This window comes from Mytilus trossulus, chromosome 10 (genome assembly GCF_036588685.1).
Source record: "Mytilus trossulus isolate FHL-02 chromosome 10, PNRI_Mtr1.1.1.hap1, whole genome shotgun sequence".
Lineage (NCBI taxonomy): Eukaryota > Metazoa > Mollusca > Bivalvia > Mytilida > Mytilidae > Mytilus > Mytilus trossulus.
Window position 1 is genome coordinate 32,212,559 of NC_086382.1, and position 23,370 is coordinate 32,235,928.

At 30.7% G+C, this 23,370-nt stretch overlaps 1 protein-coding gene across 2 annotated transcripts in view; it reads right to left on the reverse strand.

The window, feature by feature from the left end:
• Window positions 1–4,538: 4,538 nt before the first annotated feature.
• The window catches only part of LOC134687222 (two pore channel protein 2-like), a 39,874-nt gene continuing 21,042 nt past the window's right edge, over window positions 4,539–23,370 (reverse strand). The window contains exons 17-26 of one of the 2 annotated variants that reach the window (XM_063547351.1): window positions 19,539–19,667; window positions 18,669–18,715; window positions 17,515–17,617; window positions 14,910–14,981; window positions 9,193–9,278; window positions 8,144–8,213; window positions 7,526–7,608; window positions 6,690–6,771; window positions 6,162–6,268; window positions 4,539–4,908 (exon numbers count right to left, since the gene is read on the reverse strand). In XM_063547351.1, the coding sequence (XP_063403421.1) occupies window positions 4,815–4,908; window positions 6,162–6,268; window positions 6,690–6,771; window positions 7,526–7,608; window positions 8,144–8,213; window positions 9,193–9,278; window positions 14,910–14,981; window positions 17,515–17,617; window positions 18,669–18,715; window positions 19,539–19,667 (873 nt within the window). In that variant the 3' untranslated portion in view covers window positions 4,539–4,814. The remainder of the gene's footprint in view (window positions 4,909–6,161; window positions 6,269–6,689; window positions 6,772–7,525; window positions 7,609–8,143; window positions 8,214–9,192; window positions 9,279–14,909; window positions 14,982–17,514; window positions 17,618–18,668; window positions 18,716–19,538; window positions 19,668–23,370) is intronic. The other variant, XM_063547350.1, reaches the window with a different exon arrangement.

The window sequence follows — 23,370 nt, forward strand, 5'->3', positions numbered from 1 at the left end:
GCTGGCCTCTTCATAAAATTGTGAACAAGTTTTTTGAAAATGGATGTCCTACTTAATACCAAAACATATAAATGAACTAAAATTAAAAAAACATACAACACTAACAAAGGCTCACGACCCTCCCCCTATACCTCAATACACATAGCAAAACTCAGTTTAAAGAACTCTGATTTCAGGTTAATTACTTTACTTTATAATTTACTCAATTTGTAGGAAATTTTACCAATGTGCTACAGGATTTGATTTTGATTTTTGCTGTTACAATGCCACTTTTAAGGGCATACGATACTGTTTTGATCCTGTATTTACAGTTTGATGAAAATTTCTATATAGGCTATTTTTGCATGATTAAATTAAATATGTAATAAAAAGTATACTGTTATGAGCTATTTTTTTAGTTAAATGAGGTCAAAATTTTGTATATTTGCTCAAAATTCGGATTTGTGGCCGTAATTTTCCTTTCGAAAGAAAGCCATTACTTTTTTGTTTTAGATGATATACACATAATTGTTTTGTGTTAGAAAATTTGTAATTTCTGTATTGTATAAGTATCCTAAAAATTTATGCATTTTTTATTTAGAAATAATTCATATTTTCAAATGGTCGTAAATTTAGGAAAAAAACGTCATTTTTTGCTGTATATTTATCAAAATTAAAATTTTTTTGCTATTTACAGTTTTATAAAATTTGGTCCACATAATCTCCCTGCAATATGAAACAAAATGTCGTTTTAAAAAAAAGGGTCCATGTACTTGTTTTCAAATTAAATCAGTTTGAATGATGAAATTCAGTCGAAAAATGCATTTTCCCCGATATGTTACAGTTTGACGTAGCGAAAATAACATTTAACATTAGCAACGTCATTACCTCCCCTGTAACTATATCGTATGCCGGATTGCCAAGAGAAAACCACTGACCTTTGGTAGGAAAACTGACAATCCTAGTCAAGATTTGAAGTCGAGTACATCTGCACAAGCGAGGATAGAATTCATAACTTCAGTGTTGATGGGCTAGTGATTACAGTAGCAACCAAGTTCCCCATGTGCTCCAGGAAAGTCATGACTAATAGTTGTTTTCTTCTGTTAAACATGTAAAACTTCTATCCTAATTCTCTACCAAATAAACATCACAGAAAAAGAAACACATTGATTTTACTCATTCATTTATTATAAAAGCAACCATTTATGTGTAATCTACAAAAATAACTATTGCACTTTGCACCATTTTCTTCATTAGAAATATTATGTCAACAAAGGAATGTCTACTATATTTCTTGTATACCTTTTTTCCGTAAAAAGTACTTAGCATACATATATTTGTTCATGGATTTATGACAATTTGTGTTTTCAAGGATATTTGATTTCAAATTAAGCCAAAGACTGCCTTTAAGACCTTAGAAATTATTTACTTCATTGAATATTTATAATTTAGCTGCATCATAGAATTTGACCTTATGCAAGTACACTATTACATGAACATATATAAAACTTTGAAAATTTCAGAGGCGGATTTAGAGGGGGGGGGGCCCTTTTTGGGAAAAAATTTGGTTGCTTATATAGGGAATCACTGAAGCGTAACTAGAGCGGACCCCTTCTTAGGTCAGTCAGTGGGCCCCCACTTATGAAAATTTCTGGATCCGCCACTGTTAAATTATCAGACATTCAAATATTAAAAAGATAAATTTTGATTTGTTTTGTAGGGTTTTTAATTCAACAATTTCAAAAAAGTTTAAGACTTTGCAAAGAGATTACTTCAATCCCAAAATATGTCAACAGATGTATTGATATTTATTTGAATAAGGTTGATTCTATGCAGCTTATTTGTAGTTCACCTTAACCAATGATATCCACTAGTATTGGTATCCTATAAATAAGAATGAATCCACAGTATCTCTTTTTCAAAGTCAGTGGCGGATCTAGAAATTTTCATAAGTGGGGCCCACTGGCTGCCTAAGAGGGGGCCCGGACCCGTCAAGCTTCAGTGATTCCATATATAATCAACCAATTCCCAAACAACCCCCCTCCCCCTAAATCCACCTCTGAAAGTTAACAATTAACAGCCATCAATCGCCTAACAATTTTCGTTGTTCTAAAAATAAACTAAAGATACATAATATGTATGTAAATATAAGGTATTTGAATTTACCCGAAAAAAATAGTGCTGGTCTTTATATGAGTTTTAAAAAAAAGGTATACAATAATTAACAATTTAACAATAAAAAATAAGCATATCAATACAATTCCTAAAACGAATCTTGAATTATTCAAAAACTAACAATTAAAAGAAAAAAACTATTTTGATCTTTTAAACAAGCCAGTGGGAATAGTATAATAATAAAATAAATACTAAAACTACATCAAAGTCTTGTGGATATTTTTTATGAACAAAGTCAATACTATTTCTGATATGAAATAATATTTTACATCTTATTTGATGAGTTTTCAATTAATAAAAGTACATACAATCTCAATAAATGAAAAGATAAATAGCATTAGTATTTTTAAAAGCACTACGATTCTGTGATTTCCCTTTGATAAAATCAACAACAATGCATTGGTGTTTAAACATGAAATCAGGATTTACAATGTTCAAAATATGAGTAATCTCATTATATCTGCTAAATTTAAACATATGCAATGTACAGTCCAAAAAAAGAAACTTCACCAAAAAACAAATACATAACATTTTTGCATTGTTCAGAAGAAAAAAAAAATAACAAAAAAGTTTTGAATTTATACTGAAAGTCGTGAATATGGAGGTTAAAGTATCACATAAACTTAACATTATCAATGTTCCATGTAAATGAGGTCATTGTCATATAAACCCTGCCAGATGAGCATGTACTCCTAACAACCATTCCATACGTTAAATATGTTTAACCTATTGCTTATAGAATCTTAGAAGCAGACACAACTTTAACGTTCACCAAAAATGAGGTCATGGTCTAATACTCTTGCCAGAAAACATGTACATCTTACAATCATTTTCATACACCACTCCTGGTTGAACTACTGCTTATATTGTTTGAGAAACAGACATAACTAGAAAAACTTAACACTGACCAATGGTCATGACAATGTTTGAAGCCAGCAACAGATTAGCATCTCTATGTCTCACATTCTGGTGAGATACAAATTACATAAAGATTATAAGAAAACATGCTAAAAAGGGATATGCTTATAGAAAAATTATGTAAAAATTTATACATGAGTGCTTTTTTACATGAGTTTATAATGCCCTATATATATGACCTATAGTACAAATGATATACTATGTTGTTTTTGTACAATAATTTCAGTATGTTGTTAATAGATATAACAGAAATGAATATGAAATTATCTATCACATAAACCTATAAACATAAAACAATTCATATCTTTCATATAAAAGCACCCTATTTCAAACAAAAACTTAACTGCTAAACTAAAGTAATAATATTAAAGAATGTATTCAACTCTCAACACTTAATAAATAAAAACTTTAAAATACATTTAAAACATTAAAACAAAATATGAAGAAATATTACTTGGGTCTCAAATAAAAAAATTGCTTAAATTTTGGCAACTGACTCTTTATGAGCTATTGAGTTTTGTATGAAAAGATAAGTGGGTGTTATTGGGCAAAATATTTTACATTGTCTTGTATGGAAAAGAAACAAGGAGTTGGAACATATGAAACAAATTCCAAAATCTCACCTAAGTACATCCTTAAATTTTGTCACAATTTAACTATTTTTTTTATAAAATATCCAATTATGAATTCTAGAACAATGTTAAATGAACATTATATGATAGAACAGTGAATGATACTCAGTGATAAAAACATAAAAAAATAACTAAAATATTTTTAGAATACATTATAGTAATAAGTTCTGCATATCTGTAAGTGTATAATATTATAAGTGTATAATTGATATGGCTTAACAGACCAATTCACTCAACTATGAAAGTTGAATCTACTCAAAGAACCATTTTGTATCACAAAGCTTAAAATTAAAAAAGACACCTGTAAAACAAATGTATAATGCCACACTAAAATATTTAAAAAATTATATAAAATTACTAAAAAAAGAAACATTTGGGGAAAAAAAGAAAAACAAATTTGATCATTTTTTGATACTGTGATTCTTTCATATGAGATGATTTGCAAAAAGTTGAGATTTAAAATGTAAGTAACTTTAATAGCACTTCTATATCACATTAAAAATAACATACTGTATACTGACAATGCTTAAAATAAATAAATAAGAATATTTGTTTAAAAGTAGAGTAACAAACCAGTAATGTTTTCAGAATAAAAATCAAAAATAAATAGCAAAATACCAGATGCAATTTTAAAACAAAAAAGATTTGGACAAGATATTGATCAGTATTTAAGTAGTAAGTCTAAATACCTTTTCTTCTTTGCTACTTATAATTCTACTGAGTATTTTTTGGTCAAAATATTGTTACAGTTTTGATTTGTTTTCTTCAATTTTGTTTGTACATGTATTATATTTGGTTCTCTACATGTTAAAATTTCCCGAACTTCCATCTTAATGTTTTAAAATTTTTGGACTATAAGAAAATATATGTATATATCTGTAACTGTTTCTTGATTTTTGAAATATAAAAAAAATATATATGTATATATATGCAAATGAGGTGATAACCTTAATAATTTGAGATCTCAATCAGAGAATCATATTATAGATGATGGAAGTTTGTAAAGACTTTGACTTGCTATACAGCCCAGCATGGTCCGTATAATCTTATAGAATAACATTGTTGTCTGCTGTGTAATATCATGTGACTGATGTCGTCTGCTATATGATATCATGTGACTGATGGAATCTGTCTAAGTTTTAAATATCTGTGATTACTAATTTCCTGTAGTATTTCTGATTCTGAAGGCTCCTCTAGAGTACTCCTACAATTGTATAAAATTACAATTATTAATCTTTACATCTACATATACATGTAGCATATTTATCGCAAGTTTTAAAAGTTGCTTACTTAAAACATGCTTGATGTTCTATATCTATTAGTTATGTTATCCAAAGATGTATTCTGTCTCTCCTTCATTGAAGAGACATTATGTTTTAGAATTTTTTTGTTCTTTTTCTGGAACTTTTCTCATACAACCAACCTATTCTGGTAAATCTTTTATCACTGACATTTTTAAATATTTAGCATGAAGAAGTATTTCCATAAATTAGTGTTTCACAAATCATCATGACCTTCAAGTGATTTTGACTTAACATTCCATATTTCATTTTACATAATTTTTTTCATATTTGTCATATCCTATGGCAGTTGTATTAGTGAAAACATATAATGTCTTAATCTAAAGCAAACAAGTGACTTTTCAGTAATAATATAAACTATACCAATTTAAATGCACCAGACGAGCATTTTGACAATTAATGGCTCTTCAGTGATGCTCAATGCATGAAGGAGGTATATTAAAATTCCTTAACTTTTGATAGTTCCTTTTGGACAAACAGATGTACAGACAAAATGTGGACTATGTGACCCCCCCCCCCCCCCCCCCCCAAGATTTTCAGCAATCATGTTAAATCTATATTCTGTCTATTTGGTGTGTTTGAAAACTGATTTTGACCTTGACCAGTCTCTAGTCAATATAATTTTTCCTCATAATAAGTTAATCTTTTTTAAACATTTCATACAATTCAAGAACACATTCTACTTGGATGTCATATGTATGCCAATGGTAAAAAATATTAAGTAATTTATCTATCAGCTCCCAGAATAATCATACAACATTTTCCAAATGATTTTAGATACCTACAAACAATCAATCAATAAAAATTATTAGGCATAACTTAAAGCTGTTAACCATCTCATTTGATAACCTGGTCAAGGGTAGATAATTTACAAATGTTGCTAACTGAAGTACATGTATTATCTCCCTTAGATAACTTGTGAAGGGGAGATAAATGATGAAATGATAAAATACATATGTTATTCCTCTTGTTTAATATAGTTAAGGGTAGATAAGTTAATTATGTTTCACCTGAAGTATATTTATTAACTATCTTAGATAACTTGGTTGAGCATAGATAAATCATATAATTGTCTTACTGAATTCTTCATTTTTTTTTTAAATGAATAAGGGGAGATAAGTGAATATTATTTCCAACAATGATTGATTGTGTTTACCTAAACATATCGTGAACAGACATAAAATGATGTGAATCTTCAAAACTTGATGTTCTTCTCCCTCTGTCTGTATTCAGTTGACTTTTATCCCATTTCATTATAAAATTCTACAAATATAATAATACAATATGTATTAATATACAAAGATTTGGTTTGATAAAAATGAATGGAGAATTTTCCCTTCTTTTTATGCCCCCGCTGAGGTGGATACAAAGTATTACTCTTGTATTCACCTCAGCTGGGGCAAATAAAGAAGAGAAGTTTAATTCTTAATTCTGTAAATGAAGATATTTTAAATGTTAAAACCCCATTGAAATTTCAACAAAAAACTAATAATATTACTTCAACTAACTGGAAACCACAAAAGTTAATCCCCTAGAATTTGAATGAATTCTTTTTTTGTAAACTTAAAAATATATAAATTATTCCCCCTTAGCTTTTCTTGCACTACAGCATACTTTAATGATTTGTTGAAAGACTAAAAATTAGAAACTAGAGAATTGATATTTTTAGCTGTAGTATATTTACCTCTATGATAATGGCGGTAAACAACTGTAGAACTATAACGACAGAAAATAACCACCAAATGATGAAAAACAGATAAGCCCATCTGGAAATAAAACATTAGATATAAATCAAATAATCTTATTCAATTAATGTTCATATCAACAATACATTTATAATTTGAAAGTAATAGCAGAAATCTATTGAAATCTAAAAGCAAACATAAGAAATACATTAAAATTTTAATGTTGTGATCTCAGCAGAGGCTATTTTAAGTTATCTTTAACACAAAGTTTGTCCTGAACATGCATGAAATATTTGCCACTGAACATTAAGCATCCAAAAATCAATCAATATATACCAAGTAATTTATCATTAAGAAGAATTGACTAAAAAGCAGTTAAACTTTGGTCAAACAATATATACCATCATTACCTGGTCCTTTGTTTAAGACCATATGGTCAATTTTTAGTGTTTATTTTGGTTAACTTGTGATGCCTGGTTGATGATTTGACATTTACTTTCTTTTATTCTTAAAATTGAGAATGGAAATGGGGAGAATGTCTACAGCAACCTGACAAAAGAGCAGATAACAACATAAGGCCACCAATAGGTCTTCAACGAAGCGAGAAACTCCGGCACCCGGAGGTGATACTCAGCTGGCCCCTTCATAAAAATGTGTACTATTTCAGTGAAAATGAGCACCATACTCAACTCTAAAACATATGCGGGGTAAATTGACTCAAATAAAAAAATATACAAGACTAACAAAGGCTATAGGCTCCCCACTTGGGACAGGCGCTAAAAATGTGGCCTGGTTAAACGTGTTTTGTGATAAAAGATACTCCTAATGGACTTACCTAGAAGTGGCACTTTTGTATGCATTTAGGAACACACTCCAGTTATTGACTACCATTATATCCCATAATACTACGATGGCTGCCTACAAATTAGAAACTCTATTACAGAAATTATGTACATAACAGTGTTTATGCATATTTGAATAACACAATGTACAGTTGTTGAAAAACATTATGTTACTCCTTTATTTAAGAAGACTTTTTTTCTTTCTTCATAATGCATTCTTTTTGACAGCAAATATTCAAATATAAATATCTATGAAGAAAATAGCTTAGAGTTAATTTTTTATAAGGGCTTGCATTTACCAAAAATGCTGCATTAGTCACAGACAATTGTTGAAACAAGATACTCAATCTAGTTTACTGTACATTTAGTCTTAACTTTAAATTTTTAGGTAAAAAAAAGCTTTTATAGTAAACATCACTAGGCGAGTTCAAACACATTTTTTTTTAAATGATCATTGTGTTGTTCTCATTGTTGAAGGCAGTATGATAGTCTTCAACCTTACATCCACTTCATTTGAAGTTTAGTGGATTGATGACTCATTGCCAATCTTACCACTTCTCTTTATTTTTGTATTATAATCCATTGTAGCCTAAAAAGAAATTAACACTCACAGCAAAGTCATCAAAATTATTGGCCCAGTATTCTAACTGTTGGTATGATCCACATTTGTATAGTAAGCCTCTACAAAGAAAAATAGTTAACACATCTTTCATTCATACCAAAATAATATAAGATATAGTATTATATGTGGGCTATAGAAAATGATAGCAATGAAAGTTGCAATTAAAATAAAATGTCACTCAATGCAATTTAGCAAGAATGTGTCCCAAGTACACAGATGCCCCATCTGCACTATCATTTTCAATGTTCAGTGGACCATGAAGATGGGAAAAAATCTCTACTTTGGCTTTAAAATTAAAAAGATCATATCATAGAGAACATGTTAACTAAGTTTCAAGTTGATTGGACTAGAACTTCATCAAAAACTACCTCGACCAAAAACTTTAACCTGAAGCTGGACAGACGGAACAATGAACGGACGCACAGACCAGAAAACATAATGCCCATAAATGGGGCATAAAAATGCTTGATATGTGGTGTACACTAGTCATTTTTAGTACCTTTCATAGCTTTCTTTCAGGTGTGAGCCAAGGCTCCATGTTGAAGTCTGTACTTTGACTTATAATGTTTTAATTTTGCATGTTTGCACCTGTCCTGGATCATGAACCTGATATTCAGTAGTTTTTTAATTTGGTTCATAAGTGTTTCAGTTTTCTTTTAAAGATTGGAACGTTGGTTTTCCCATTTGAATGGTTTAACACAAGTCCTTTTGGGTCCCCTTGATAGCTTGCTTTTTGGTGTAAGCTAAGGCCCCTTTTTCAAGAACCAACTTTGACATATAAAGGTTTACTTTTAAAAATTATGACTTGGATGGAGAGTTGTCTTATTGGCACTTATACCACATCTTCTTATATCTATAGGCAAGTTGTCGTTCATTATTATCTATATATACATCAGTAAAAATATTGTTTAATAAACAGAAAATAGCATATGCTTAAGTAATGATCATAATCTTCTAAAATAAATGCAAAATTTCAAAATTTCATGTAAACCAATAGAAAATATCTCTATTTTTATTCAAATATGGTGTCATCCTTACCTTGTCACTGTGGCATTAGGAGGGTTATATTTAATAGACCCATTGAAGATCTCTATTCCCATTATGGCAAATGAATAATATATCACCTGCAAAAAATTATTTATAATTTATTGATGCTAATCTGTTTTGATGTGTTACAGCATTAAATTGAACTAAAATTAAACATAATTGATTAAGACATCAGTTCAGAAAATGATTTGCATGTTTTCACTGTTGTTGATCTGAATTAAAGTAGCCATATATTGTATTTATACCAGTAGTTATTTCCTCCAGGTTTTTCAATAAGTTATAACAGTAAAAAGCATTTCTTTTAGACAATAAATGAAAATTAAAAAAAAATCCCACCTGCACTTTCTCAATAATATTTTTACAGTCTACTTTTTGAACAATTTCATGTTAAGTGGGTCTTGAAATCTTATGACAGCTTCTGAAGTGCTAAGTTTAAACCTTTTTCAGCTTGACCAAATCACTACTTTACTTTAAAATTTAAAGTGATACTTCATACCCCTACTTGCTATGTGAGGCATAAAACATGAAGAAATACATTTGGAAGAGGTATAAAAACTAGAGGCTCTAAAGAGCCTGTGTCGCTCACCTTGGTCTATGTGAATATTAAACAAAGGAAGCAGATGGATTCATGACAAAATTGTGTTTTGGTGATGGTGATGTGTTTGTACATCTTACTTTACTGAACATTCTTGCTGCTTACAATTATCACTATCTATAATGAAGAGCCTGTGTCGCTCACCTTGGTCTATGTGAATATTAAACAAAGGAAGCAGATGGATTCATGACAAAATTGTGTTTTGGTGATGGTGATGTGTTTGTACATCTTACTTTATTGAACATTCTTGCTGCTTACAATTATCCCTATCTATAATGAACTTGGCCCAGTAGTTTCTGTGGAAAATGTTACCGGTAGTAAAAATTTACAAATTTTATGAAAATTGTTTAAAATTGACTATAAAGGACAATAACTCCTAAGGGGTTGATTGACCATTTTGGTCATGTTGACTTATTTGTAAATCTTACTTTACTGAACATTATTGCTGTTTACAGTTTATCTCTATCTATAATAATATTCAAGATAATAACCAAAAACAGCAAAATTTCTTTAAAATTACCAATTCAGGGGCAGCAACCCAACAACGGGTTCTCCGATTCATCTGAAAATTTCAGGGCAGATAGATCTTGACCTTATAAACAATTTTACCCCCCATGTCAGATTTGCTCTAAATGCTTTGGTTTTTGAGGTATAAGCCAAAAGCTGCATTTCACCCCTATGTTCTATTTTAAGCCATGGTGGCCATCTTGGTAGGTTTGGCAGGTCAGGCCACACATTTTTTAAACTAGATACCCCAAAGATGATTGTAGCCAAGTTTGAATTAATTTCACCCAGCAGTTTCAGAGAAGATTTTTGTAAAAGATATATAAAATTTACGAAAAATGGTTAAAAATGGACTTTAAAGGGCAATAACTCCTAAAGGGGTCAACTGACCATTTTGGTCATGTTGACTTTTTTTGTGAAAATTACTTTGGTGACATTATTGCTGTTTACAGTTTATCTCTATCTATAATAATATTCAAGATAATAACCAAAACCAGATGCTCCGCAGGGCGTAGCTTTATACGACCGCAGAGGTTGAACCCTGAACAGTTGGGGCAAGTATGGACACAACATTCAAGCTGGATTCCGCTCTAAATTTGGATTGTGATTAAATAGTTGACACAGCATAGGTTTCTGACACAGAATGAATGTATTCAAATGAACATAAAATTTTTGTTTTCTCTTAGAGCAATTCACTATGCTGTTGAATATTAATCCTCTCAAAAAAATGTTTGAAGAAATTTTCTTTTTATTTATGAAATTTCAAATGAGAAAAATTGAACCCAATTTTTTAATCACATCCCCCTTTCCCTTATTCCAAAACTAATTTCAATTAAAATATTCTAATGGAGTTTGCAACAATTACTACTCATTTAAATACATCATAAAATATTAAGATGTAAAAAAACTGCTTGTTATCACTGAATGGTAAAGATTATTTAAATTTATCAGTTGGTAGTAAAAAGTGAATATACATTGTATATTGTATATAACAAAGATTTAAAAGTTGATTCTGGACAAAGAAAGATAACTCCAATTAAAAAAAATTCTTGCAGATATTTCTTGCTTACTTTACTGGACAAAGAAAGATAACTCTTAATTAAAAAAAAAATTGCTATTTCACAATATTGTGAAATTAGATATTTCTTGCCATTGCACAATACTGTGCAATTGAAAAGACTTGCTATTGCACAATACTTAATAAAATAATTTTAGATCCTGATTTGGACCAACTTGAAAACTGGGCCCATAATCAAAAATCTAAGTACATGTTTAGATTCAGCATATCAAAGAGGCCCAAGAATTTGATTTTTGCTAAAATCAAACTTAGTTTAATTTTGGACCCTTTGCACTTTAATCTAGACCAATTTTTAAACTGGACCAAAAATTAAGAATCTACATACACAGTTAGATTTGGCATATCAAAGAACCCCAATTATTCAATTTTTGATGAAATCAAACAATGTTTAATTTTGGACCTCGATTTGGGCCAACTTGAAAACTGGGCCAATAATAAAAAATCTAAGTACATTTTTAGATTCAGCATATCAAAGAACCCGAAGGTTTCAATTTTTGTTAAAATCAAACTAAGTTTAATTTTGGACCCTTTGGACCTTAATGTAGACCAATTTGAAAACGGGACCAAAAATTAAGAATCTACATACACAGTTAGATTCGGCATATTAAAGAACCCCAATTATACAATTTTGATGAAATCAAACAAAGTTTAATTTTGGACCCTTTGGGCCCCTTTTTCCTTACCTGTTGGGACCAAAACTCCCAAAATCAATACCAACCTTCCTTTTATAGTCATAAACCTTGTGTTTGAATTTCATAGATTTCTATTTACTTATACTAATGCTATGGTGCGAAAACCAAGAAAAATGCTTATTTGGGTCCCTTTTTGGCCCCTAATTCCTAAACTGTTGGGACCAAAACTCCCAAAATCAATACCAACCTTTCTTTTGTGGTCATAAACATTGTGTTTAAATTTCATTGATTTCTATTTACTTTAACTAAAGTTATTGTGCGAAAACCAAGAATAATGCTTATTTGTGCCCTTTTTTGGCCCCTAATTCCTAAACTGTTGAAACCAAAACTCCCAAAATCAATCCCAACCTTTCTTTTGTGGTCATAAACCTTGTGTCAAAATTTCATAGATTTCTATTAACTTAAACTAAAGTTATAGTGCGAAAACCAAGAAAATGCTTATTTGGGCCCTTTTTGGCCCCTAATTCCTAAAATATTGGGACCAAAACTCCTAAAATCAATACCAGCCTTCCTTTTATGATCATAAACCTTGTGTTAAAATTTCATAGATTTCTATTCACTTTTACTAAAGTTAGAGTGCGAAAACTAAAAGTATTCGGACGACGACGACGACGACGACGATGAAGACGACGACGATGACGACGACGACGACGACGACGCCAACGTGATAGCAATATACGACGAAAATTTTTTCAAAATTTGCGGTCGTATAAAAATCAAAATTTCCTTGAAATTACCAATTCAGGGGCAGCAACCAAACAACGGGTTCTCTGATTCATCTGAAATTTCAGGGCAGATAGATCTTGACCTGACAAACAATTTTAACTTGTCAGATTTGCTCTAAATGCTTTGGTTTTGAGTAATAAGCCAAAAACTGGGTTTTACCCCTATGTTCAATTTTTAGCCATGGCAGCCATTTTGGTTGGTTTGGCGGGTCACACCACACATTTTTTAAACTAGATACCCCAAAGATGATTGTAGCCAAGTTTGAATTAATTTCACCCAGCAGTTTCAGAGAAGATTTTTGTAAAAGATATATAAAATTGACGAAAAATGGTTAAAAATTGACTTTAAAGGGCAATAACTCCTAAAGGGGTCAACTGACCATTTTGGTCATGTTGACTTTTTTGTGAAAATTACTTTGGTGACATTATTGCTGTTTACAGTTTATCTCTATCTATAATAATATTCAAGATAATAACCAAAAACAGCAAAATTTCTTTAAAATTACCAATTCAGGGGCAGCAACCCAACAACGGGTTCTCCGATTCATCTGAAAGTTTCAGGGCAGATAGATCTTGACCTTATAAACAATTTTACCCCCATGTCAGATTTTCTCTAAATGCTTTGGTTTTTGAGGTATAAGCCAAAAGCTGCATTTCACCCCTATGTTCTATTTTAAGCCATGGTGGCATCTTGGTAGGTTTGGCAGGTCAGGCCACACATTTTTTAAACTAGATACCCCAAAGATGATTGTAGCCAAGTTTGAATTAATTTCACCCAGCAGTTTCAGAGAAGATTTTTGTAAAAGATATATAAAATTTATGAAAAATGGTTAAAAATTGACTTTAAAGGGCAATAACTCCTAAAGGGGTCAACTGACCATTTTGGTCATGTTGACTTTTTTGTGAAAATTACTTTGGTGACATTATTGCTGTTTACAGTTTATCTCTATCTATAATAATATTCAAGATAATAACCAAAAAAATCAAAATTTCCTTGAAATTACCAATTCAGGGGCAGCAACCAAACAACGGGTTCTCTGATTCATCTGAAATTTCAGGGCAGATAGATCTTGACCTGACAAACAATTTTAACTTGTCAGATTTGCTCTAAATGCTTTGGTTTTGAGTAATAAGCCAAAAACTGGGTTTTACCCCTATGTTCAATTTTTAGCCATGGCAGCCATTTTGGTTGGTTTGGCGGGTCACATCACACATTTTTTAAACTAGATACCCCAAAGATGATGGTAGCCAAGTTTGAATTAATTTCACCCAGCAGTTTCAGAGAAGATTTTTGTAAAAGATATATAAAATTGACGAAAAATGGTTAAAAATTTACTTTAAAGGGCAATTACTCCTAAAGGGGTCAACTGACCATTTTGGTCATGTTGACTTTTTTGTGAATCTTACTTTGGTGAACATTATTGCTGTTTACAGTTTATCTCTATCTATAATAATATTCAAGATAATAACCAAAAACAGTAAAATTTCCCTAAAATTTCCAATTCAGGGGCAGCAACCCAACAATGGGTTGTCCGATTCATCTGAAAATTTCAGGGCAGATAGATGTTGACCTGATAAACAAATTTACCTCATTTCAGATTTGCTCTAAATGCTTTGTTTTTTGAGTTATAAGCCAAAAACTGCATTTTACCCCTATGTTCTATTTTTAGCCATGGCAACCATCTTGGTTGGTTTGGCCGGTCACGCCACACATTTTTTAAACTAGATACCCCAATGATGATTGTGGCCAAGTTTGGTTTAATTTGGCCCAATAGTTTCAGAGGAGAAGATTTTTGTAAAAGTTAACGACGACGGACAACGACAACGATGGACGACGACAATGACGGACGACGACAACGACGGACAACGGACACCAAGTGATGTGAAAAGCTCACTTGGCCCTTTGGGCCAGGTGAGCTTAAAATTGGCAACACTGTCCACATTAAGGACTATATTTGTGGACAACAAAAATCAAAGGACGATAACTGTGTACTCGGACCATTTATGGGAAACTGATAAATTTTTATTATTCATGGTCTAACAATTTGAACCAAGATGACGAATCAATAGCATTGAAATATATAACATTAATATATATGATAAATAAAACTTACAATTAAAATACCAGCAAATGCTTTCATATTTTTTATCAAATCTACCAAAGTGTTGACCACTATAGACATAGACTGAAAAATAAAATAATCAATATTATGAAATAAATCAATGTATTCTGTTGTTATTTATGTATTATTGTCATTTTGTTTATTTTCTTTGGTTACATCTTCTGACATCAGACTCGGACTTCTCTTGAACTGAACTTTAATGTGCGTATTGTTATACATTTACTTTTCTACAATGGCTAAAGGTATAGGGGGAGGGTTGAGATCTGACAAACATGTTTAACCCCGCCGCATTTTTGCGCCTGTCCCAAGTCAGGAGCCTCTGGCCTTTGTTAGTCTTGTATTATTTTATTTTAGTTTCTTGTGTACAATTTGGAAATTAGTATGGCATTCATTATCACTGAACTAGTATATATTTGTTTAGGGGCCAGCTGAAGGACACCTCCGGGTGAGGGAATTTCTCACTACATTGAAGACCTGTTGGTGACCTTCTGCTGTTGTTTTTTTCTATGGTCGGGTTGTTGTCTCTTTGACATATTCCCCATTTCCATTCTCAATTTTATATACTAAATATTGATCGTGTGCATAAGAAAAAGATAGAGTTTTGACTTCAAATTCTATGGATTTTCAACCAAAGAAACCATGATTTTTCAGAAAACTTTGTCTGTGAATATAAACATGTAAATATTTGTCTCACTGTTAATACAGTTCATATACTTGCTTTTAAAAATTGCAATAAATAATTGAAAATATTTATAATTTCCATAGTGGCAAAATACTAGTGTTGGATAATCGGTTGAAATTACCAATCGATTATCTATTACAATCGGTTGACAGCAACCAACCGACTATCGGTTATAATCGGATCATAACACCTTGCCCTCTTGTTTTAAAGGAAATCATGCATTTAGTCTCATTGTACTTGTCTAATGTGTATATCCATATCATTGCAGAGTTTATATACCAGTATTCATATTTGATCTTTTGTTTCCATTTCATATTCTGGCATAATTACTACTAAATTATAATTCTAGTACATTTGATAATTATCTATTTAGCAGTTAAAACAATGAATTAATAAGAATCAAGATTCATATTGAACATATTTTATCTCATAATTACCAACAGTTACACTAACATTTCTAAATTTCTATGGTGAAACTCGCAAAAAAAATTCAATAACATAGCTGTATGAACATTTGGATGCTTCAAATTAGGAAAAGATATATATTATATAAAGTTTTTTTTAACTTTTAGAAATTTAAAATTACCAGAAAAAAATAAAACAATGCATTTGCATTTTACAGTAAACATGGGTATTAAGCCAATGTCTGTTAATTCGTGTAGAACGCTTTTATTACTTTTGTAATCATTATTTTCTTTCAATTGTGTCCTTCGTGTGTCTGAACTTATAATTGCAAGAATGCGGAATTTTTACATAGTTGAACCGTATCCGATTCGTGATTGTTATATTTTTATAAATGGCGGACAAATTTCGGAAAATTTACAAAAGTAAACGATGTTTGGCAAGCAATCTGGAAAGGAATATGACGTTTTTGATGCTACAAATGGATAACACATTAATAAAAGGCAACTTGCAACACGTTTTAATGAAGCAACGGAATTATTTTGTCTCAAATCAGAATTATTTGTACGCTCTCAAGTAACAAGTACCGGAATTGAAAGAAATATTTCATACAAAGTTATTAATCTTAAATACCATTCCATCAATCTGCAAATGCTTTTTGTCACGTTTATAAAGTAGGAAATTAGTTATTTCTTTAATTATAGGATGTATGACATTGCTACTGTCATCGACTGATATTTTTTGTTAGTATTGTTTTACTGCGCATATGAAATGCAAACAATAAACGGACCGTAAGTTGACAAGCTCAAAGTCCGGAAACTTTAACGACAATCGATTGAACAAAATCCCAATCGATTATCGACATCGCCAGTCCCAACCAACTGATTTCCGACTTATTCCGATCATCGGAACAGCACTACAAAATACTACAAACAGGTGGAAACATAGCTGACAGATTTTGATCACTAATTCTTATGATTGGTACATTACTTTTACTAACTGTGACCTGGATGCAGAATTGACTCATGGGTACTCATACCACATCTTTTTATATCTATGGAAATATAAGCTATTTATAACAATCACATCCAAACTCATATAAGTAATAACATATTTTCATTCAGTTGATCATTTTAATTCAATAATCATATTCATACAATTATGTAGTTAGCTACTAAATATAAAGAGAACAAGAATGTGTTCCCAGTACACGGATGCCCCACTGGCACTATCATTTTCTATTTTCAGTGGACCGTAAAATTGGGGTCAGAACTCTAATTTGACATTAAAATTAGAAAGATCATATCATAAGGAACATATATACTAAGTCTCAGGTTGATTGGACTTAAACTTCATCAAAAACTACCTCGACCAAATCTTTAACCTGAAACTGGACAGACGAACAAACAAACGGACGAACAGACAGACAAACGGACCCACAGACCAGAAAACATAATGCCCCTCTACTATCCTAGGTGGGCATAAAACGAGTTTACATATTTGCCAACTTACCTTTATCTGTGGTATAATTCTAAGTATTCTGGCCATAATGAGTATGTTTATAATTCTGACAACATTCCAGAGGGTGACAGAATCTTGAGGGACTATATCATCTCTATAAATAATAAACAGTAACATTATTCATAGAATAAAACAACTCTTAAACATAAGCATCAAAAAGTACATGAAGATCGCCCATGTCGCCATCACTCATTGGTAAACAAAAGTATGGTCATAGATTGTACTGAATGCATTTCAACATAAAAGCATAATAAATCATTCAGTACAGTATAACTTCACTCAAATATAATCTATTAGCAGAGTAGGTGACGAATAGTCTATATTTATCTTTCAATGACCTACTCAATGAAATCAAAGCACTATCAATGCTGTATGCTGATCAAAAAAATATCAATTTTCAATATGAATGTATGTAGCCTTTACATCTTGTTGTTTGGTGTGAGCCTAGGCTCCATGTTGAAGGCCATACCTTGATCTATAATTGTTTACTTTTATAAATAGTTATTTGGATGGAGAGTTGTCTCATTGGAACTCATACCACATCTTCCTATATCTATTTAGCAAAAACAACTAATTCTATATACCTAAAAATTCAAATTTTCCCCAATCTCGAAAATTTATACACACAGAAATAATTGAAACAACAGTAATCAAAACATAATTCAGCTGGTGTTCAAGCCTTTAAACAATGATTTATACTTTAGCAAAACTTGTATCAATGTATGAGTTTATCAGTTTCCAGAGTCCACGTCTAAAGTACAAAGTAGGCATTCCCGTTTGAATGGTTTTACACTAGTTGTTCTTTAGGGCACTTTATAGCTTGTTGTTTGATGTGAGCCAATGCTCTGTGTTGAAGACAGTAGCGTGACCTATAATGGTTTGAATTTACTGGTTGGGATTTGGATGGAGAGTTGTCTAATTGGCACTCATACCGCATCTTCTTATATCTAATTATTATTTGTTGTAACTAAATCTATTGCCCTTGATACCCCTATGTATTCTCAATGTCTTTAGTTAAAAATTTGAATAGATTAATAATGGGACAAACGTCCATCAGCATAAGATTTTTTCGGAGGCCAAGTCCTTTCAAAACTGCATCAAAACTACAATAAAAGTGTGTGTACATTCTCTACAATGCTACTTACCCAGTTAATGGAAGCCCATATTCAGCAACAGAAAATATTTCTGTAACCTGAAAAGAAATCACGAAAAATGGATTGTTCAAACACTAGTTTCTAATTTTAACAAGTATCAAAATTCAATACAGTTTCTTATATTTGAATGTAACTAAACCTGTTGAATGAATGTTTACATAAATTTGAAATTTCATCTGTCTACCAAAATACCTAAACCAATAGACCACTTTCAAGTTCATGTGTCACCGGAAAAAACTCGTCATTTATACGCGCCTTTATCACATCCTTAATCAGATAGAGGGGGCCGCCTGTATCCCTGCACTATTTACGTTCATCAATCGTCTAAGTTATCGTCATTGTGCAGGATAAACTAGAAATAATGGTTGTTCTGTAGGTACTTAATGACAATTCCCTAATGACAGCAATGCTGATTGTCAATTTTGAGAATTCAATTTGCCGAATATCTCATACAATATAGAATTATAGTTTTCCAACCACTCCCTCAACATTGGAATGGAAGTGATGACGCCCCTAAACACACAAATAACGTTCACTAAAACCAGAGTTTTAGACAGAAATGCATCGAACTCGAAAGTTGTCTATTCTCTACACCACCTTCTCTGAGATTTGTTATATGGATTTGTATGGAACTTTGTAGTAACAAGCAAAATTATGTTATCACTTCTTTTATTAAATTCTTTTCTTTTTTTAATATCTGGCAAATATTAATGTTTTTTTAAAAGATTTTTCTGATGATTATTTTTATGGATTTTTATGCTATATTCTTTTGAAACAAGCTAGTTTTCAAAAGTCTCTGTTGACAAGGATGCTTATTGAGATTTGCGGTGAGTAGTACACTGACATCTATGAAATTCTTACCACTAAAGCTACTGTAATTAAGCCATCATAGATGTTGGATTTTTCAAAAATATATCTTCTCCATCCAAACATAACAAATTTTAACACTTGCTCCAAGAGGTAGTAAGTTACAAAACCAAAATTTACAATCTGAAAGAAGAAAATTTACAAGTTATTACATGAATTTTAATAAATATTTGTAAATCTGTCTATGAAGAAATAACATAAAAATTGTGGTGCACATTGAGTAACTTGCATAGCAGGTTATTTAAAAATTGTGCATACAGTCATTTCTCATAATTTAATTATAAATTCAATTTTAAAATCAAGAAAAAAAATATGATGACGTCACAAGTCACATGACAAAATTAAATCTTTAAACTGATAGACAAAAATCTTTCTGCCAATCGGAAAACATGTTACAATACTGGGTCCATGCCACTGCTGGTGGACGTTTCATCCCCGAGGGTATCACTAGCCCAGTAGTCAACACTTCGCTGTTGACATGAATATCAATAATGTGGTCATTTTAATAAATTTCCTGTTTACAAAACTTTGAATTTTTCGAAAGCTAAGGATTTTCTAATCACAGACATAGATTACCTTAAGTGTATTTGGCACAACATTTTTTGAATCTTGTACTGGTTTGGCTTTATAAATATTTTGATATGAGCGTCACTGATGAGTCTTATGTAGATGAAACGCGCATCTGGCATACTAAATTACAATCCTGGTACCTTTGATAACTATTTACAGCCAAAATTAAATTATTTAAAAATTTTCTTTTTTAGTACAAAATACATAAAACTAATAATGCAGGTAGCCCTAGATTTGTTATGCTAATGTAGACACTAAATATTATCTAACATATGATCTCAAGGATACAAGCAGTTGTACCCTTGTCAAAATTGTGTGAATTGACTTCATTGATTGAATTTAATCCAAAACTTTTAAAAACTTCAACATAATATTTTTGGTTGCTTTGATTGAAGAAAATGATATATATTAAGATTTTGAGATCTAGTATGATTGCCAAGTATACAAAATTCAGCAAAGAGGGTGGTGCCTTGAAAAAGGTTCGTTATTCACCATATTTCGTGAAAATGATAAAAAGATCACCATGCAAGAAAATTTAAGTTGTTTGTTCATCATGAAATGGCAGTTTTATTTCGATTTCGACTGTGCAGATACCCCGTTTCCGCCCCTCAGCAAAGAATAAAGATCTTAGTCTGCATCAAAGACAAACTATTGAATTACGTGTTTTTACTTGACTGTTTCAAGAAAGTTCCAGAGAACTTTTGCGATTTCATTTAAACATGTTTTGGAAAAAACAAAATACCACAATTTAGCCAAGACATTTGAAAGTGTCATTAAACATCCACAAATAATCAAAACAAAATATATTGTTGTAAGCATTCTAATATTACAAAATTTTATTCTCCCGTAGTATTCTATAGTAACAACACTCCTCTTATGATCCCTATAGATATCATGTAATACCCCACATTGCAAAAAACCTCTGAGACTGCCACAAGAGCCAAGACGTAAGAAAAGTTTAATTAAAGGTGAATACTGTAAACCAACTAATTTTGGCGAGCGATTTATTTTTGCGACTTTCGCGAGTAGAAAAATAACGCGAATCTAAATCGTCCCGAATATGTAAAACTTGGATCTTTCCTTATCAAACAACATCAAATTAATTAGATAATCGCGAAATTAATTTGTCGCGAATTGGACTCAAAAGGGCTAAACGCGAAATAAAGTATCCGCGAAAATAAGTTGGTTTAAATTACAGTACCTCATCATTACAACTATAGGGAGCATTTCACAGAAAGAGTTCTGAAAACATTACCAGTACATTGAATATGTTATATTTAACTGCAATAGCTTTATATCTGTACCTTTATATTAAGTTAATAGATGGCTTTCAAGAGAGATTTATATATTTGTACATGAATAAAGTAAAGGAAAGCTGAGCACCTTCAGACAAAGCAGAATATCGACCATATTCCTTCTTAGGAATATAAAATTTGGTCATTCTATTTGATTCTCACAGTGTTTGATATAAAATGATGTGAATTATGTAATGTAAAATAATGTTGTTTTCCTTAATTTTGATTAAGTACATTAAGATGTAAGTCTAACAAAATAGCTGCATTCAAAAATAAACATGAGCACTGTAAATTCAGATTTTTGTGTGCATTCATTATTGCAATTTTTGAAAAAAATTACAAAAATGCAAGAATCATGTTGCAGTTTTAGAAACATTTTTTTAGAAAAAATTACAAAATATGTAAATTTTCATTTTTGCAATAACTTTTCTGTCACAAATTTTGCAGCATTGAATTTTTGTTCGCCTTACATTATACAAATTTGATGCTTTTCAAGAACTTTATCTTAGCTATCAGAATAAAAAAAAGTCTTCCGTATAAATATTTTGTATAATATTCAGTATAATAAGTCAGTAAGAAAAACAATTCAAATCATACAATTGTATGTGCTTGAAATGTTTTTGAAAAGAATTTATGATTAACTGCAAATGTTATATTTTGAAGCAAGTTTTACCCCTAGACTCAAAATCTGAAATAATGTTTTTTGGTTAAATAAAATACCCAGAAAATTAAAAACAATACCAACTTACTTTCAATTTATAAAGGTACAAATTAAAAGAAATATATAAATTTACTTTCTAAGATCCTGCATACACATCTAATCATAAGAAATAAAGGCATACTATTCAGTTATTTAATGATCAAAAAATATAAAAAAAAACAAGGAAACTTTTCACAGAACACATCTGATAGGTTCGCAAAAAATGTATAGTTTCACTAGACAATTTCTGCAGAAGTTTTGCTATTTAAGTTTTTCTTTCAGATTCAAAATGTTGATAAACTATATTTTTTATTTTTGAGGATCTGTAAATTAAAGCATTGAATGCTGTTGGATTTTTTTACTTAACCAAAAGGAATGTGACTATTTCATTTCCTTTGTTATTATTTAAAAGATTAATCATTTTCACCCTTTCTTAATATAAATAATATAGATTATTATCTCCCTTTGTTGCCATTATAAATATAAATTATTATCTCCCTTTGTTACCATTATAAATATAAATAATTATCTCCCTTTGTTACCATTATAAATATAAATCATTATCTCCCTTTGTTATCATTATAAATATAAATAATTATCTCCCTTTGTTACCATTATAAATATAAATTATTATTTCCCTTTGTTACCATTATAAATATAAATAATTATCTCCCTTTGTTACCATTATAAATATAAATAATTATCTCCCTTTGTAACCATTATAAATATAAATTATTATCTCCCTTTATTACCATATGGCCAGAGACCACAATTAATTCCTCTATCATTTCTTTATAACATTTTGTAGCATCAAAAAAATTTTGCCTATTTTTTTTGTCTCATTTTTTTGTGTGTGTAATGTACAGTACAAGTCTATAAATATATGCAATTTTCAGAAAAATTGCATATTACATCATTCAAATTAGGCCAATACACATCCATACTCCTATAGGCAAGTCAAGAGATGTACCAAAAAGTGTAAATATAACCTTTTTGCACCTGGCCTCTATCATTTCTTTATAACATTTTGTAGCATCAAAAAAATTTTGCCTATTTTTTTTGTCTCATTTTTTTGTGTGTGTAATGTACAGTACAAGTCTATAAATATATGCAATTTTCAGAAAAATTGCATATTACATCATTCAAATTAGGCCAATACACATCCATACTCCTATAGGCAAGTCAAGAGATGTACCAAAAAGTGTAAATATAACCTTTTTGCACCTGGCCTAATCACTCTTTCCTTATTAAAATCAGTTAA